This window comes from Hyperoodon ampullatus, assembly GCF_949752795.1.
Source record: "Hyperoodon ampullatus genome assembly, chromosome: 15".
Classification (NCBI taxonomy): Eukaryota; Metazoa; Chordata; class Mammalia; order Artiodactyla; family Ziphiidae; genus Hyperoodon; species Hyperoodon ampullatus.
Genome location: NC_136928.1, coordinates 53,821,468 through 53,841,625, shown reverse-complemented (window position 1 = coordinate 53,841,625; position 20,158 = coordinate 53,821,468). Strand labels below are relative to the sequence as shown.

Below are 20,158 nucleotides of genomic sequence, written 5' to 3'. Positions count from 1 at the left end.
CCTCTGAATGACAGACCCAGTGAAACTGTGTATCTGCTTAGTACTCACCCTCTGGTCTTCTCTCTCTGAATTTAACAATCTCCTATGTGAACTCTTCCTCAGCTCTGCAAACACTCCCTCCGGCCTCTGGTTTCCCTCAGCCTCCTTCCTACTAGAGTATCATTTAATATCATGATCTAATGCTCCTTTTCTCTCATTAGACTATCCTCCAGTCTTCTTCATCCTTGTACCCCCAGTACCTCTCTCAGGGCTGTTGGAGCATAAGGAATAGGAATCCACAATGTTATGGGGCCACGATCACAGTGTGGTGATGTGAAACCAAGTCAATACTGTGGTATTGACTGCCTTCTATTTATAATAATTCTCTGATAGTGGCATCTTTCTCATATGCCCCTAAGTATGCAAGTATTTGTCCTAAGGCATCGTTCCAGGAAGCTGTTTTTTTTTTTAAATTGAAGTATGGTTGATTTACTTCAACTATACTTACAGTGGTGTACAGCAAAGTGATTCAGTTATATATATATATATATTTTTTTCAGATTATTTCCCATTATAGGTTATTACAAGATACTGAATATAGTTCCTTGTGCTATGTAGTAAATCCTTGTTGCTTATCTATTTTATGTATAGTAGTTTGTATCTGTTAATCCCATACTCCTAATTTATCCCTTTCCCACCCTCCTTTTCCCCTTTGGTAGCCATAAGTTTGTTTTCTATGTCTGTGAGTCTGTTTCTGTTTTGTACATAGATTCATTTGTATTATTTTTTAGATTCTACATATAAGTGATATCATATGCTATTTGTCTTTCTCTGTCTGACCTAACTTCACTTAGCATGATATTCTCTAGGTTCATCCATGTTGCTGCAAATGGCATTATTTCATTCTTTTTTATGGCTGAGTAATATTCCATTGTATGTGTATATCCCATCTCCTTAAGCCAACTGTCTGTTGATAGGCACTTGGGTTGTTTTCATGTCTTGGCTATTGTAAATAGTGTTGCTATGAACACTGGGGTGCATGTATCTTTTCAAATCAGAGTTTTCATCTTTTCTGGATATATGCCCAGGAGTGGGATTGCTGGATCATATGGTAGCTCTATTTTCAGTTTTTTAAGGAACCTCCATACTGTTTTCCACAGTGGCTACACTAATTTACATTCCCACCAACAGTGTAGAAGGGTTCCCTCTTCTTCCCCAGGAAGCTGTTTTGATTACTTTAGGTCCACCCCACCCCCAAAGACATGTCCTAAGACAGGTGGGACACATCTGGGCCTCCACACAAAGCCAGCTGGACCACGTTTGGGGGGGATATTTAAGCCTTAGTGATATATTTTCATACATAGTTGACTAGGATGCAATCCTAGTGACTTGCAATCCTTGGAACTGACTTGCTCATTCCCTCATTAGATGAAGAGTCTAGCGAGAAAAACAGGAAAAAACAAGGAGCTTGGGCATAAATGCACGTATGTCCTGGAGGGAGGAGGCTGTGTTGCCCTCATGGACTCAAATCAAATGTGCCCAGAACAAGAGAAAGGAAATGCCAAACATGGTGCTCAGAAAATTCTCCCCAAGTTATACCTAAAGTGAAAGACCAACATGAATGATATTTCTGTAGAAGCTACACACATATGCCATAGAGATTCTGCCTGTGGGACAGTTTACTTTTACTGACACCTTCCAGGGAAATCAGAGGACAGAAATCTAGACCCCAAAACAGGGGAAATCAACCTCACCTCCTCACACGTCTGCATGTGGTGGGCAATCACTTTGGAGGCGAGTCTCAGAGCTTCACTTTGTATTTCAGACCTAGGAAAGTCAGCCAGAAATCACACAAAACATATAATCACCCTGAAACTAATATAATATTGTAAGTCAATTATACTTCAATAAATAAATATGAAAATACATACATAAATAAATAAAATCGAACATTTTATATACATATGGTTTTTACAGATAGTCTGTAATCCATGTGGCTGTGAATACTACTGGAAATCTCTACCTTGTGGCTATACAAATGCCTCCGGAAGCAATTCCCTTTTGGTAACTAATGGGGCACTCTGACATCATTCTATTGCTTGGGCTTAGAACACTGGCTGAGACTTAGAATGAAATACAGGACCTGAGTCCTTAGGCCAGGACTGTGCTCAAGTTCATTACATAACTGACTGATGGGACCATGTGTTGTACCAAGTTTGCACAGGGAGCACTGGAGGCAAACCTTTCATTGGAAGCAATATCCATTGTCCAGATCAAGAACTCCTTTGGGGTTAGATGGACACAGCGCTCTGTCTGAGGAAGCCACTCACTGGGGTCCATGCAATGGAGAATTTTCAGTATCTGTGTGAGCCAGATCCATGGAAAACAAACAAACAAACACACACACCCCTCAGAAAAGTCTCCAGAATCTAAATAGTAATCATTTGTACCAATAAGGGACTCTATCTTTCAAAAACCGCCCACTGACTTCTTTTCTCCCCCTTAATAGCTTTGCGAGACCAAGACAGTCTAGAGCAGTGGCATACTGGGATCAGAGGGTAGATGCCATATTCCTAGGTCAGTGCCCTTTCCTTTCCAGGTGACCATCTGCCCCCAAAGAGCCACGTCAGCAAAGACTGCTTACTCTCTCAATCTCTATCTTTGGTTAATCTCTGTCATCAATACCATTATCATCAAACACTTTTCTTAGCGCTCTTTTATGCATGAAGCCATGCCAAGCATCGTGCGAGAGAGTCCTTGCCCTTTGGATGCTGAATCTCCTTCCAATCCTGGAGATGCCGAAACTGATCCTGCCTCCTGACCTTATCACTCCAGTGGGCTCGCCAAAGACTGTGGGGAGTGGAAAGGGATGGTCAGTACACCAGAGACTTCACCTTGCAGAGACATTCTGGGTGATTTTCCTTCATAGCCAACATCAAGAATGTCCCTTCCGTATTCCATAGCAAGGGCGGCAGTCCCTTCTCTCCTAGTCCCGAGGCTGCTGCTGAGAACCTTTCCAACAGGGCTTCCAGCGTCAGCAGGCGCACTTCAGGGAAGGAAGACTCTAACAGCTGAGAGAAGGAGATGGGAACGTCCCTTGCCTGCTCTCCAGCCTGGGCCGCTACTGCCCACACTGCAGCGATGGCCAGTTTGGTGAGGCTCTGGAGGTACTGGGGCAGGCCTGGCACCGTGAAGGTATAGGGGAATCCGGTTATCAACTCTGATCCCAAGATGATCCTTCTGACTTCCCCCCAGAAGCCAAGATGCTCCAGAACTAAAAAACAAAAAAGCAAAGGAAAAGAGGCAATCACTTTATTCAAAGTTCCACAAAAGGACATAGGTGAACACACAAGACTCTGGATACCCTGGGTGGGACAACCAGACGTCATTCCTGAGTAGATTCCACACTAACCATGTAATAAGTGACTAGGTCACTAAGATTCAGACTTCTGGCCCAGAAGCACTTTCTATTTAGGTAATTCATAATTTTCCCCCTAGAGTGACAGAAGGCATTCCTATCAGAAGATGTGCTCCTGGCACCCCTGCCTAATAGTCAATAAATATAAACTCAGTGACCTCTTGAATCCTCAAGCCTCAAAGCTGAGCAGGATAAAAGAACACCTAGTCCACGCTTCCCTCAGGGGCTCAGATCCCCTCTACAGCACCTCTTCTCAGAGCCTCTTGGTAGAACCCTACAGTGATTTGGAGCTCACAAGACAGACTGTTCCACTGTTAATAGATCTATTTGCCACGAAGTTCTTTTTGGAGTTTCCGCTCAGTGGCCCAATTCTGCATTTTGAGCCCTTTAGGCATTTGAATACAGTTATTATATCCCCTCTGTCTTCTCCAGGTGAAACAGCCCTACTTCCTTCAACTAGTCCCCAGATGATGGGGTCCACCCTCTCTCACTGTTCTAAGCCACCTTCCTTTGGATGTGCCTCACCCCTCTTCAGGCATGGCGCCACACAACGGCACACGACTCTCCCTCGTGGTCTGAGCAGCAGGACTGTTGCTTGCCCTGTTCTCACATGAGGTTCCTGGAGTTGTATCACATCGTTGACTCATGTGGGGCATAAAGTCAACTGAACCGCAGGCCTTTCTTTTTCACATGGTCCACTGACAGTGGTGAGTCATCCATCTCCCACCTTGTACTCAGGACTTAAATCAAGACTTGTTTTCTTTGTTTTAAACTGAAGCAGATGCCTGTTAAATTTTATGGTCTATCTTTTAGATTGCTGAGATCTTTTTGTATTCTCAGTTCTGATCACAAATATTTATTGCCTGCTTACTATGTGCTGGGTGCTAAGTGAAATAAGAATAATGGCTTTAGGGAGTTTATATTCTAACTTGAGAAAGAGAAATGAATGACTAGGTGGTTCTAATATAGTGGTGGAAGTGATCACCTGAGTCTTACAGAGGAAGAGAGAGGAGAATGCGTTGGAACCACCAAGCAAAGGTTCCAAGCCAAGGTTCAAAGGTTCAAAGGCATAAAACAGAATGGACCACATGAGGAACTATAGGCAGTCTGACCTCAGCACAGAATTCGAGGTGGGGAACAGCGGGAGATGAGGCTAGAGCAGCAGCATGTCCAGGACATGGGGAACCTCCTCGGCCACGTGAAGGAGCTTGGACATTTTTCTGCAGGCAAGGGGATGCCATCGAGGGGTTATTTTAAGCAACAAGGTCAGGTGAACATGTCCACTGAAGTGTTCTTACTGCTGAGAGGCCAATATTAGAGGCAGGGAGCCCAGCTGAACGACTACTGCAGTAGTGGAAGAGAGAAACGATGAGGGTGTAAAGCAAGGAACAGACAGGAAGAAGATGCGTTTGAGAAGCATCGAAGGAATAAAACTGGCAGCACTGGGGGACTGGCTGGGGAAGGAGTCTTGGGTACCTCCCAGAACCCAGATCTTCATACAGCACATTCATCATCCAGTGGAAGCTGGGTAAACCTCAATTGGACAAGCAGGCTGTAAGTTATCACTAAAAATGTGGACTGGACCAGCGTGGAGGACAGAGGGCGTTGGTGAGTATTACAGTTGGCTCCCTGCCTGCCCCATCCCCCGCCCCACTCCAAGCTCTCATCAATTCATTAACCAGCTCTCTTAGGGTCTAGGTATTCCCCAGTTATGAATCCTCCTAACTCTACCATTCTGCTCACATGTTATCTACAAGAACATCAGGAGAGACTTCATCAAATGCCTTGCTGAAATTTAGATATCTCATAACTCAGTGAACACTACTGACTCGTAGAAAACGATCACAAACAGAATAAAAATGTAAAAGATTAAAGTAACAGTTGGAAAAAAACTCACTTGGAATTGAAATATTACATAGGCTTGCAATAATTCAGGAATTATTGCAATAATAAATAATAAAAATATAGACTATTCCTGTTACACATCAAACTTCAAAAAGAAGTTTCTCCAAAGAGGCAAAAGAGGGGCTTGGGCTCCTGTATGATGGTGCCCCTAGGGGCCACCACCCCCTACCTGCTAGCTGTGCTTGTAGACACACCGCTGCTCTTAACCCAGACTCTGCTGAGGTCTAAGTTCCAGCAGGAGGGCAGCCTTCTTTGCAAAGCAGCAGGGAAAACCCCAGGTGTCAGGATCCTCAACTTTTGTGTCATCATCTGTATTTTCAATGCCTAAAAACCTAATCCCGGTATAATTTAGAAATGAGAAGACCACACTCCAGTGATCTCCAGGTGTCACTTTCCTAGCCTTCCCACCCACTGCTACCTGAGGACAACACTGTATCAAAAAGGGATTTCATTCGTTAGGCTAGGAGTCAGAAACATGGCTCAGAGACATGCTCTTTAAAACATAATTAAAAACAGGAAGAACTGTCTTGGTCATTCTGGATAATTTTCAGATGAACCTGCTATAGGTATTCTAGGCGGAGTGTATAGTCTGCTGGACTCAAGAGCTAGGCACCCAGACACACTTGCTTCCTTTAAGACCTTGAGGAAGGATGACATGATCAAGAAGCCCAGGACTGAAGGCACAACCCCAAAGATAGGGGACTTGGGGCACCTGCTCAGGAAGGGCTTCTTTGGGACTTCTTGGCCTCCACTGCCTGTGGACTTCAGTATAATCCCATAAGCATGCATTAAGCATATAGTAGGTACTTCGGAGATACAGAGATTCAGAGCTGAGAAAGAAAAATTACCTGCTGTCAAAGAGCTTTAAAACTGATGGGAGCATAAAGACAACCACTAAAATTGCAAAATGCTTAGTACCCTAAAATCATTAGTGACAAGAGCCGACAACTATTGAGTATTAACGTGCCAGGCACTATAGAATATTATATATCCATTATTTAATGCCATGAATAATAATTACTTTTAGAATTGACACTCGTTGAGTATTAGTCTAAGCACTTCAACAAGCACTAAATCATTTAATGAAGTAGGTGCGGTTATGATTCCCTGGTATTTTACAGATGAGGAAAGAGGTTAAGTTACTTGCCCAAGGTCACACAGGGAATTGTAGGTAAAGGGAATACAAAAGCCATAAGAATGACCAAAATGAAAGCAATGTGCACTTATTTTCTATCGTAAGTAAAAAAAAAAAAGGGGGGGGCTTTCAGAAGGGAACAAAATTTAAGATGGGCAGGGACTTCCCTGGTGGCGCAGTGGTTAAGAATCCGCCTGCCAATGCAGGGGACATGGATTCGAGCCCTGGTCCGGGAAGATCCCACATGCCGCGGAGCAACTAAGCCCGTGTGCCACAACTACTGAGCCCATGTGCCTAGACCCATGCTCCACAACAAGAGAAGCCACCGCAACGAGAAGCCTGCGCACCTCAACGAAGAGTAGTCCCTGCTCGCCGCAACTAGAGAAAGCCCGCGCACAGCAACTAAGACGTGATGCAGCCAAAGATAATTAATCAATCAATCAATTAATTAATTAATTAAAGATGGGCACTGAGGCTGCCCAGAGGTGCCTGCCTGGGAGAGGAAAGGTCAGGGCAGGTGCTCAGGGGAGTTGGGAGAGAGTAGACAGGAGACCTGCGAACAGGTTCGCTGAATTAATGTGTCGATAGAGGAACAGCAGGGGAGGTCAGGTCGGAGCCACAAGCTAGGAAACCATCAGATGACATTCATGTAGGCACTTTCTCCAAACTGCCGCTTAGAAAAAATGTTCTTGGTTCTGCAGCAAGACCCAACGAGGTGTCCTAAAGCAGAGTTTCTCAAACTTGAGTGAGCATCAGAACCACCTGGAGGGCTTGTTAAATCACAGACTGCTGCCTGGGCCTCACCCCCAAAGTTTCTGATTCAGGAGGGCGGGGGTGGGGGCTGAGAATTTGCATTTCTAACAAACTCCCGCTGCTGGGCCACGTACTTCAAAATCACTGCCCTCGGGATGGTTCTTTTTTTTTTTAAAGTAATTTAAAATTTTTAAAAATTAATTAATTAATTTTTGGCTGCGTTGTGTCTTCGTTGCTGTGCGCGGGCTTTCTCTAGTTGTGGTGAGCGGTGGCTACTCTTCGTTGTGGTGCACGGGCTTCTCATTGCAGTGGCTTCTCTTGCTGTGGAGCACAGGCTCTAGGCGCCCGGGCTTCAGTAGTTGTGGCTCGCGGGCTCTAGAGTGCAGACTCAGTAGTTGTGGTGCATGGGCTTAGTTGCTCCGCGGCATGTGGGATCTTCCTGGACCAGGGCTCGAACCCATGTCCCCTGCATTGGCAGGTGGATTCTTAACCACTGCAAAACCAGGGAAGTCCCAGGTGATGGTTTTAATAAAACCATCCATGCCTCAATCCCACCCTTGTAGATTCTGATTCGGTTGGTTTGGAGTTGGTCGCAGACATCTGGAGTTTTTTTTTTTTTTTAATATTTATTTATTTATTGGGGTGTGTCCGGTCTTAGCTGCAGGCATGAGGGATCTCTCCTTGCGGTGCACAGGCTTCTCTCTAGTTGTGGTGCATGGGCTCTAGAGCGCGCGTGGGCTTAGTTGCCCTGCGGCATATGGGATCTTAGTTCCCCGACCAGGGATTGAACCCATGTCCCCTGCATTGGAAGGCAGATTCTTAACCACTGCACCACCAGGGAAGTCCCAACATCTGGAGTCTTAAGAAGCCAACAGGTAATTCTGCTCTGTGCCCCAGGTGAGAACCACACTCCTCAGCTATGACTTTCATAGGGGCTCACAGGGTTTTTGGGATGGGCAGTAGGGGTTGCAGTTCCAAAGGGCACAGCTGATTCCAGCCCAGTACTTCACTATAGTGAAGAACTAGAAAGTTCACTGCCCCCCATTTTCTCTTACCAATAAAAACAACAAAGGAGGGGAAACCCCCAAGAATTCAAAAGAATGAATAAAGTCTATAAAGGCCCCTTGCAGGCAGGCCTTTGATACTGGCTCATTATATACAGGTTCTGTTCTAGGGCTAGGGTGTAGCAGTGAATTAAAAAGACCAGGCTCTGCTCTCATGGAGTTCCCATTTAGATGTGGACCACAGAACAACCTCTGTCCCTCTGCCAGAGTGAGGGGGTCTCTGGGCAGAACAGGAGGTTGGGATTAGAAACATGAGCAGCAGCAGTGACTAAAAAGGATGTATTGCTTTCCTCTCTAGCATAGCAGTTTCTCAGCCCAGGAGGTACGTTAAATTTATCTGGAGAGTTTTAGAAAAACACTTATGTCAGGGGACACTTGACTGCATCTCTGGGGCGAGCCTGGTTTCAAGGTGACCCAGGTGATTCTATTGTTCAGCTGAGGTCACAGCTACTGTTTTATGGGCTCTGCACCCCACAGCAGGTAGAGCTCACCAAGTGGATCTCACAACCAGGATTTCTTCCTAGTGAAGCACAGTTTTGTGTCCTGCCCTACCAAACGCATTTCAAAGTTGAGATCAACACCGAGTACTTGTTTCCATTTTTGTGAGTGCCTGCTGTCCGCAAGATACAAAAAAACTCAAGTTAGTTCTCTGATGGCACTTAGTTCTTCTTCAGTCTGAGGTCTGGCAACCCTCTTGTCTAGAAGATAGCTTTTCTACTTGCAATTTCAATTTTGCTGGCTTTGGGTTGCCTCCTTTCTATCTTTCCTGGAAAGTCGAGTGTTCCAATGAAAGAATCAAGTCCCTCCCCTTTACTGGCCCCATCTTATTTTTCATTAATTAGATGATTTTTATAAACTCTTGTTAATTGGAGTTTTTTCCCAGCCCTCCTTGTTTGGAATATCTTTGGATTTTCCCAACAGTGTAGTCATTTTAGTCACCCAAGTATGTGTGACTGATTCTAAACATCCAATTTGATTTCACTTTTGAAATTAACTTCTTTTTTTCTTCTTTAGAGCAAGCATATTTCTAGCCTTCAAAGGAATGGCTTATTGGCTGGATTCACTTGGAAAGACAATACCTCCTGCTGTGCTATGTCCCGGTTCAATGGAGAAATAATTCTCAAGTTTGGAATTCAAGAATCAATCAAATATCAAAAACAATGTGACAAGATGGTATAAGTTGCCAACATTTTATTTTGTAAAGAAAGGATGTTAAAAACCTACCATCTATTATTTCATGAAAGAAAGGCTATCTGAACACCAAAAAAGTCATAGATTCCTAGTGTCATCATAAAGGACAATTCTTTTAAAAAATGTGGTTTAAAGAAAAATTTGCTATAGTTGTCATTTTGCTATAGTTTTATTGTGAAAATATCACCAGGGAACAGCATTAAGGAACTGCAGCTTTTGGAGAAGTTGATCAAGTTTCCTGAGGTTGATGTGTTTGGAGAACATGCCCAGCCTGAACAGAGGTGTCCTAGAGAGGAATGAAGGGACTTTGCCGAGTCCCTCAGGACAGCGAGTAGAGTGTCTGTGAGAAGGAGCAAAGTGGTCCATTCACACAATTCCCTCTGGGAATCTCAGATGTGTTATTTTAGCAGTTTTAGTTCTTTGGCGAGGTGCAGATTTCAGTGTTATGTCTGCAACCTGAACAGTGATTGCTAAATTAACTGGATTTCAAAGCTGCCATTCTCTAACCAACCAAGGTAGGGCGCTAACATCAACCCAGGCTGCTGAAAGAGGATTTAAAAAGCAGCACTACCTAGAGCATGGTCAGCTCCTAGTTCCCAAATCCTGTTCTATTATTTAGGGAAGTCAGTCTCCTCCCCAAAGGAGGAACACAGCCCCAAAGGGCAGGCCCATGGGGCATTTATCTTTGATTTTCTGAGCTACAGGTTTGTTAAAAAAAAAAAAAAATCAACGTAATCTTAAAGATTCACGTTAATCGAAATAGCTTTGACAAGAGCATTCTGGAAAACAATGTGGATGATATCATTACCACATAATTATGGATATAGTGGAGTTGCACCATAAGAGCATTTAATTTAGGTGAATTTAACTCTAAGTACTCGGCAAACAGAGAGAAAGAGATTGAAAAATAACAATTAAAAGAGAGAGGGCAGTTTCACCTGACATTCCAATCACCAAGCATAACCCCAGGATGGTGGCTGTGCTGTTACCTTAGACGAGTGGCTCTCAAACTTCGGCGCACTCACCTCCAGAGCTCCTGATTCAGTAGGTCTGGGACAGGGCCCCCCAAATCACACTTCTAACAAATCCTAGGCGATGCTGCTGGTGGTGCAGGGACCACACTTTAAGAACCACTACTTCAGACCATCTGAGATCATCTGTGCTTCTCATAGTGTAAACATCTTGCCATGCCGAACGTGTATAATTCTAGCGTTTAATGGTATTTGTTTTTGTACACCATGGCCCCTAATCATATGTCAACCCCTTCATCTAGTGCTCAACCAAAGAGCTCCTGAATATTATATAGTTCCTGGCCTTCGCTGTTAATGTCACGAACCAAGATAGCCTGATTGCTTTGTGCTGAGCTGGCCAAAAAAAAAAGGGGCCAGAGGGAGTAAGTGTACAGGCCCAAACTGACAGAGTTTTCTTGGCCCCAGCAGAGATGGTTATGGGAGAAGCTAAAACCCCAGTAATCACAGCAAACGTGTTCTACTTGTAAGTAGCAATCAGAATCCATAAAGGGGGAAGGATTCACCTCAGGACTGAAAGGACCAACAAAACAGAAAAAAAAAATAGTTTCACTGCTATGGAGTAAGACACTTACTGTGGATACCATGTAAATGGCAATGATATTGATTGTGCCACTATGGTGGTCACTTGCCACTGACTGAGCCTCAGAAGAATGTTCTGTTTTCTGCCTGACCTTGCACATGCTGTTCCCTCTGGCTTGAATGAATAACTGAACAAATGAATTTCTCTTTCATATATTGTAATGGTTCTGAATTCTCTTATACCATTTGGTCAAGAAAATTTTGTAGAAATTTCCCCTATCCTCCCCCCCCAGAATCTCTACCCTTCTTAAAGAAGTAGAGAGTGAGGAAATACGAAGCAGATTTTACTTTTAAGGCATAATGAAAGGGCCAACTTTTTCTGTTTCAAAGATCTGTAGCTCTGGTTAGAGAGATCTGTAATCAGATCCAACAAAAGTTCTTATCTGGAACAGATAAGAATAATCACAGATTCTAAAAATAATCACAGATGATAATTTGTACACTCCGTGAATGTCAATGTCCTGTTACGCAATTTCTCAGTTAAAAAAAAACTGTATTTGGAGAGAAAAGGAAACCATAGGAACTACAACAACAACAACAACAAATCAACTGATCTAATAAGTCTTGGCTTCTCCTTATCGAAGGGAAATTCCATTCTTCTATTTAATCCTCTGCCCCTCCCAGTAAACTGTAATCCAGACCCGAGGGGCCCTTCCAGTTACAAACACGTAGAATGACCTAGTGGAAGGGTTTGGAGACTAACTTTGTCTAGAGAAGTGCCCTGAACTGGTACTAGTTGTTTATTTCTTGCCTACTTTTTTTTTTTTTTTTTTTTTTTGCGGTATGTGGGCCTCTCACTGTTGTGGCCTCTCCCGTTGCGGAGCACAGGCTCCGGACGCACAGGCTCAGCGGCCGTGGCTCACGGGCCCAGCCACTCCGCGGCATGTGGGATCTTCCCGGACCGGGGCACGGACCCGTGTCCCCTGCATCGGCAGGCGGACTCTCAACCACTGCGCCACCAGGGAAGCCCTCTTGCCTACTTTTGTTTCTAGGTCTCTGGACTCCTAGGTCTCTAGGTCTCATGCCTGGCTTTCATAGGTATGGTGCCTGACACGCACCCCTTTGAAAACATTCCCCCCTTTCCCTTGTCCCAGCCTATTCTCAAAGTATTTTTTAAGCACAGAATTCCTTATCTGCTGTTGAGGAAGAAGGAAGAGTTTCTGAGAATACTATTTGAAGGACTCTCTAGTCAACCCATAAAATAGGCACAGTCCCAGTGGCTTGGACAACACGGAGTCAGAAGAGCTCTGAAAGGATTTGGGTAGGCTAAAAATGAGCTCATCAGGCACTGGGTGGGACCAGCAGTTTTTACTTCTCGCCTCCACCCATCATCCCATCCCTGCTTCTGCCCAACACTGGGAGGAAGTCAGGAAATACTTGTGGATAAACACATGACAACCCAAAGACACAAACATAAAATTACTTCTAAGTAATACACTGCTTTGGATTCTTTGTCAGCAAATTGCTCCTAAGGACAAGTCTGGGCAATCAGAAACTTCCTTATCATCATACCTTAGACATCCCTGTTTAATTTAACCTTTTCCCCACAAAGGACCTCAGGCTTCTCTTCCACCCTTAGGCAATGAGATACAGTGTGAAATCAACTTGAGAGTCTTGGTAGCTGGCTGGGAAGACTCCTTTAAATAACTGGGGCTTACCTCTGTTGTCTCACCTGTAATGAGAGACTAGGACCACTGATCTCAGTCCCTTGCCAGCACTACAGTTTACAGTTCTGGGAGAAACAGACTCTAAGACTGAAGAGGTTCCTGGCACCACTGGACTACATCAATGTCTCTGGGAATGATGCTACAAGGTACAGTATAGCTGGCAAACCCAAGAGAGTCTGGCTGGACTGCAAATGCTACTTAATGTGAAGTCTGGCCCCAGCCAGGGAGGAATTAAGTAAATTCTGCCAGATGGGCAATGGAGGTGAGTCTGGGAGTAAGCATACCTGGCCATGGGACCAGCAGAAGCTCTGTCTCCTCCTCTGGATGAGATGACCATTCATTTCTTTGTTCTTGCTATCAATATTATTTCCTAATAGCTGCTTTTCTTACAGTGTTGGATTTTTCCTTTTGTGTTACTTTTCATGGAGTTTTTACAATTTTTTTCATGTGACCTTCACCTCAATCCTCTGAGGGTATTATCCCCACTTTACAATTGAGGAACTAAGAGGTTTCAAAACAAAGTGATGAAAGTGATTTCTGCTTTAGCCCATGAAAGTTTAACTGCTACAGAAATTGCCCTTTGCCATAAACAACTAGAAAACTAGACAGATGTATGAAACTATCGTTTTTAAACATCAGACATGAGTAGTATGTTTCCCTGAGAGAAGGAAACAAACAAGGTAGGCCTTATAGTTGCCCTGGACTACTACCTAAAGGCAACTTCCACGCTCCAGCACAGAGAGGGGGAACCCAGAGCCCAGAGATCTTGCTGAGCCAGAACAACTGGATATTCATATGAAAAAAAAATTAAAAAGAGAACTTTGACCTTATCTCATGACATACACGAAAATTAGCTTAAAGTGGACCATGGATCTAAACGTAAAACCTTAAATAGCAAACTTTAGAAGAAAACCTGGGACTTCTCTGGCGGTCCAGTGGTTAAGATGCCACGCTTCCAATGCAGAGGGCGGGGGTTCAATCCCTGGTCGGGGAACTAAGATCCCACATGCCGTGCGGCACGGCCAAAAAAAAGAAAAAAAGACAAAACAAACTTTAGAAGAAAACCTGAGAGAACATCATTGTGACCTTAGGACAGGCAAAGACTTCTTTACTAGGGCACAAAAAGCATAAGACACAGAGAAAAAATGGATAAATCAGACTTCATCAAAATTAAAAACAGTTGCTCTTCAAAAGACATTGTTAAGAAAAAAGACAAGCAACAGATAGGTAGAAAATCTTTAACAAATGTTTGTATAAAATACTTATATCCGGAACACAGAACTCTCACAACTCAGTAATAAGAAAAACACAATTTAAAAAAGAAATGCATGAGAGATTTGAATAGACACTTTACCAAGAAAGATATATGTATGGCAAATACGGTACATGAAAAGGTGCTCAGCATAACTGGTCATTAGGGAAATGCAAATTAAAATCACAGTGAGACACCGCTACACATGTACCAGAATGGCTAAAATTAACAAGCGGGGCAATACCACGTCTAGATGAGGATGCAGAATAACTGGACCTCTCATACATTGTTGCTGGGAATGCAAAGTGGTAAGGCCCTGTGGAAAACAGTTTGGCAGCTTCTTATTACCTAAAGAATCCTTATCATATGACCTAGTAATTCCTTTCCTAGGTTTTACTTATGAAGGATAAAAACATATGGCCACACAAATATTTCTATGCTCAGAGCTGCATTATTCACAATTTCCAAAAAGTGGAATAATGCTATCAGAGCTGCATTATCCACAATTTCCAAAAAGTGGAAGTGCCAAAATGTATTTCAACTGGTGAATTAATATAAACAACACATGCATATAATGGAATACTACTCAGCAAGAAAAAGTCATGACTCACATCACATTAATAAAGGACAAAAATTATACGATCATCTCATTAGATGCAGAAAAAGAATTTGACAAAATCCAACACTCTTTTATGATAAAAACACTCAACAAGCAAGAAACAGAAGGGACTTCTTCAACCTGATAAAGGGCATCTATGAAAAACCCACAGCTAACACCATATTTAATAGTGAAAGACTAAAAGCTCTCCTCCTAAGATCAGGAACAAGGCACTTCCATTCAACATCGTACTGGAAGTTCTAGCCAGGGTGATTAGGCAAGAAAAATAAATAAAAGGCATCCAGATTGGAGAGGAAGAAGTAAAACCTATCACTATTGCACAGGACATGATCTCATATACAGAAAGTTCTAAGTCCACAAAAACAGACAAACAAATAAGCAAAAGTAAGTTCAATAAGGTCATGGGATAAAAGATTAATATACAAATATCAACTATAGTTCTGTGTAGTAGCAACGAACAATCCAAAATTGAAATTAAGAAAATAATTCCATTTACAACAGCATCAAAAATAATAAAATAGGAATAAATTATTTAACAAAAGATGTTCATGAGGTGTACACTGAAAATTACAAAACATCACTGAAAAAAATTGAAGACCTAAATAAATGGAAGGGCACCCTGTGTTCTGATCTGAATATCTGAAGATATAATATTATTATAGTGACAATACTCCTCAAATTGAACTACAGATTTAACATAATACCTATCAAAATCCTAACTGACTTTTCTTTTTCCAGAAATTGACAAGCTGAACCTAAAATCTGAATGAAAATGTAAGGACTCAGCCAAAACGATCTTGAAAACAAAGAACAAAGTTGGAGGACTCACACATCCTGATTTCAAGTTATCATAAAGCAATGATAATCAAGACAGTGTGGTCCTGGTATAAGGACAGACACACAGATCAATGAAATAGAACTGAGAGTCCAGAAAATCCATGTATTTATGGTCACTTGATTTTCTGACTGACCAAGGTGCCAAGACAATTCAATGGGGAAAGGTGAAGTCTTTTAAACAAAGAGTGCCGGGACAAATGGATAGTCACATGCAAAAGGATGAGGCTGGACCTGTACCTCACACCAAATACAAAAATTAACTCAAAATGGCTCAGAAACCGAAAAGTTAAGACATAAAACTATTAAATTCTTAAGAAGAAAATGTATACAAGTCTTTGTGACCTCGGATTAGGCAACAGTTTCTTAGATATGACATTAAAAGCATAAGCAACAAAAGAAAAAACAGGTTGGACTTCATCAAAACTAAAACTTTTTGTACATTAACACAAAAGTCAAAAGTCAGTGCACAGAATGGGAGAAAATATTTGCAAATCGTATATCTGATAAGGAATTAATATCCAGAATATATAAAGAATTCTTACAACTCAAGAATGAAAAGACAGGGCTTCCCTGGTGGCGCAGTGGTTGAGAGTACGCCTGCTGATGCAGGGGACACGGGTTCATGCCCCGGTCCGGGAGGATCCCACATGCCGCGGAGCGGCTGGGCCCGTGAGCCATGGCCACTGAGCCTGCGCGTCCGGAGCCTGTGCTCCGCAACAGGAGAGGCCACAACAGTGAGAGGCCCGGCGTACCGCAAAAAAAAAAAAAAAAAAAAAAAAAAAAAAAAAAAGAATGAAAAGACAAACAACCCAGAGGATCAGAACAGACATTTCTCTAAAGAAGGTGTACAAAATGGCTCATTAGCATTAGAAAAGATTCCCAACATCATTAGCCATTAGGGAAATGCAAATCAAAAGCACAATGAAATACTACTTTATACCACTAGGATGGCTATAATCAATAGATGGACGATAACAAGTATTGTCAGGGATGTGGAGAAATTGGAAACCTCATACATTGCCAGTGGGAATGTAAAGTGGTGCAGTCTCTTTGGGAAAAGTTTGGCAATTCCTCAAAAAGTTAAACTTAGCGTTGGCACATGGCCCAGCAGTTCTACTCCTAGGTAAATACCCAGGAGAACTGAAAGCATATATCCCCACAAAAACCTGTCTATGGATCTTCATAGCATTATTATTCATAACAGCCAAAAAGTGTAAACAATCCAAACGTCCATCAACTGATGAAACAAAACATGGTATATCTAACAATGGAATATCATTCAGTCATAAAAAAAGAAAAGACTCATGCTACAAAATGGATGAACCTTGAAAACTTCAAGTGAGAGAATCCAGACACAAAAGGCTATATGTTGTATGATTCCATTTACATGAAATATCTAGAATAAGCTTTCAAAAACATCTTGCTTAACTAATTTAACAGACATGGGAAACTAGTTTCAGATTATCTGTGAGGACTGGGGTTAGAGTGGGGCAAGACAGGAACACATAGAAAACTGAAATCACGGATGTTCTGAGACCCCAGCTGCCCACTGGAAGAGTATTTGACTCCTGGGGTGGAAATGTGAGTACGAAGGTTTCATGACATGGTTCTGTTACAGATCCAGACACTTGGCCCAACTCTCAACACTATTAACTCTGGTCACAGAAATGGGCAGTGGACCAGGAGCCAGGAAAGCTTGACTTTTTCACTAACCAGGTGTATGACCTTGGGCAAGTCACTTAATTGTTACAGTTTCCACTCTACTTACTGATAAAATGATCTCTAAACTCTAAAATTCTAAGAATTGTGGGCCACTGTACTCAGAACTGGGCTTGGAATTAACAAGGGATCAATACCACATCAACCTAGCAATCTAATAACACATCCTGTATTATTCTTTCTGAATGGTAGCTAGGAATCATCTGCTCATTTTAGGAGTTCACTGCTCCCTGGGAAAGAGACCTTTGGCAAAAGCAACAGTTCAGATGACAGTCCCAGTGTTTCGGAGAAAGGCAACTAATTTATTGATAACAAAGCCTATTTATTTTTTGAAATTTCATAGCTGCAGACCCATAAATACAAAGTCCCTAGAAGACTCTAAAAATATGTTCTCAATTCCCTTTTATCTCCCACCCAGAGCTGAGAGAATAGCATCAACTGCGTCATATTAAACACATCTGCATCCAACACCGATAAAAGTGCATGACCGCGGGAACAGATAAGAATTGTTTTCAATTTGTTCAGATGGGATTGGTTAAATTTAACCTAATTAGACCAAATAATCAAAGCAGGTGTTTGTAAGTTGCCAATGTTTTTATTCTCTGTAATTGTTTGGCTATATGTCCCAGGAACTGAGGTAAAGGAAGTTATATGTCAAAAAAACCCCATTGACCTTATATTTATTCTTGTCACACATATATTATTCATGTTCAAGGCAGTACAAATACAAGGCATCACTGAATACTTCTCACAGATTTTTACCATTTAACCACCATCAACATCTAAGCTGGCCTTTGGGAGGGCTTATGTTACCGAACTTCCATGATATAAACACAAGCAGTAAAAAATGAGAGCCTGTCTTCTAATCTTGTACTGATCTACAAGGCACACTGACTTGGCATTCAGGCTATTTAGGGATCCTGACTTCATGCTCACAAGCTGGTCACTTTTAAGGCATTTAGAAGAAAAATAATAACAATAATAAAAGTTACATTCTAGTTAAAACAAAGTGTTTATTGCACTTGGCAGAATGATGAGATCCGAACTATAAATGCCAACTAACAAAGAAACCACAAAATGCGGTCACCAGCCGCCTGGTATTAGGAAGTCTTTCATGCAGTGGCTGTGGGTCCACTTTCAAAGGGGAAAAGGGCAGGTAGCTGCCCGGGAGTGTTAAGCTTTCTCTTTCTAGTAACTAGCCCTGGGTACGCTCTCATATTATTCCACACACCCCGGAGACGGGAGATAGCAGTGCAGGCAAGAAAGTCCCCATAAAAGCATGTGATCGCGAAGCTACTGGAAAGGGGGACCCCTCCCTGAGGCCTGGGGATTCTGCAGCAGGGGCAGAAGCCCGGGAAGCTGAATCAACATAGGGGTCTAAGGCACCATCCCCGAGACAAGGAGTGGCTTTCCTGACTCAGGCCTGAGTGTGCTGCGGGACCACGGTGGAGGCGGCTGGAGAGCTCGGGCTCTGCTCTCTTACTATACAAGTGACGTCAGGCAGTTCTCTCTGCTCCTCAGTTCCCTCACGTCTAAAATGAAGAACCACTAGTACCTCCTTCACTAATGTGTGCAAAATGCTTGGCACAGTGCTTGGCATGGAGTTAAATGCTCAGTACATGTTGGCCATAATTATTATGATCCCTACAAGGGAGATGATACTGAAAGTAATGTTTCCTAAAAATTAGAATATAATGGGCCTCCTATATACATTTCAGGGGTAGGGAAGCAGCCTTTTGAGATCACTTACACGATGTGGGTAGGATGGACAAATCCTTCTCCACCTAAAACACTTTTTGGAAACTGTTATTATGTCCTTTCTTTATTTCATTGGGAATAACTAATCCTCTTCAAGCTTCACATTTTAATATGTAACATAATTACAAAAGAAAGAACGGGGTTGCATAAAATTAGTAAAATGGAGACTAGGAAAGGAAAAATCCACTCATAAACCCACCAAGAGAACTTAAACTGAAAGTCAGACAGTGCAAATAGGTAAGATATTTGTTTAAACACTTGGTAAAAGAAAATGTTCAATTCAGTAGCTGTGAAAAACACAAATTTAAGGGGTGTGGGCATAAGAGAGAAATAGAAAGTCCACCTCTCAGAAAAAAGGGAGTAAATATTTAGTCAAGTCTCAGATAGTATTTCAGTAAACAGATATTTCAATGGAAAATTTCCAACCTGAGAGCAAATAATTTAAGATGGGTTTAAAATGAGAATGAAAGCTCTCCATTTCCCTGTCCCTGCCCAGACCTGTAACGCAGCCTCTGAGTCCTTGGAGCAGTTAGGCTCTTTCTTCCTCATCCCCCCAACTCCAACTGGAGACTATAATTTTCTTTCTAGCAGGAAACTGATATATACTAATGATGACAGCTGGATTCAGAAGAGGAAAAAGAATACAGGGGACAGAGAGTCCTTGTGGGTTTAAATCACTTTCAAACTCAAAACAAAACCCCCAGATTTGGAATTTTTAAAACCTAGTTAATGGCTAAGGAAACCTCAAATGATTGGGAAGTACTAAGATAAAAGTCTGAATTACACAAAACACATCATTATCTTAAGCTGTTCTAATCATCTTCTCTGCCTTTCCCCTTCACTGGTTTTCTCATTGTTTATGCCCCCAGCCCTTCAATGTTCTAAGACATTTTAGAGGTAGAAATAGCCTTCCAAGGTCACTTACGGAATACTGTTTGAGAGGAGACAGGCAGATCCTCCTCCCTCCAAAAACGTTTCCCAGAAATTGACATTACTTCTTTTCTTTTGGAACAATTAATCTCCTTTAAGATTCATATTTAGATACAGTTACTGTTGAAATACATGTATATACACACATATGAATAAAACAGAATTATGTTATGTAACATCAGTAAAATGGAAAATAAGAGGAAGAAATCCCCCTAAAATCAATGCTAAAACAACTATTTTCAGCATCGTACTGCCTTTAACTCTAGTCCTCCACTTCAGACCTCCCATCTCCCAAACCCTCAATGATGGTTATGACAATGC

At 42.3% G+C, this 20,158-nt stretch overlaps 1 protein-coding gene across 1 annotated transcript in view; it reads right to left on the bottom strand.

The window, feature by feature from the left end:
- THADA (THADA armadillo repeat containing) overlaps positions 1 to 20,158 on the bottom strand; it is a gene marked incomplete at both ends in the record, with an annotated part of 312,306 nt that overhangs the window by 52,283 nt on the left and 239,865 nt on the right. The window contains 3 exons of the mRNA XM_079720411.1: positions 1,734 to 1,806; positions 2,222 to 2,340; positions 2,874 to 3,253. Coding sequence (XP_079576537.1) covers positions 1,734 to 1,806; positions 2,222 to 2,340; positions 2,874 to 3,253 — 572 coding nt within the window. The remainder of the gene's footprint in view (positions 1 to 1,733; positions 1,807 to 2,221; positions 2,341 to 2,873; positions 3,254 to 20,158) is intronic.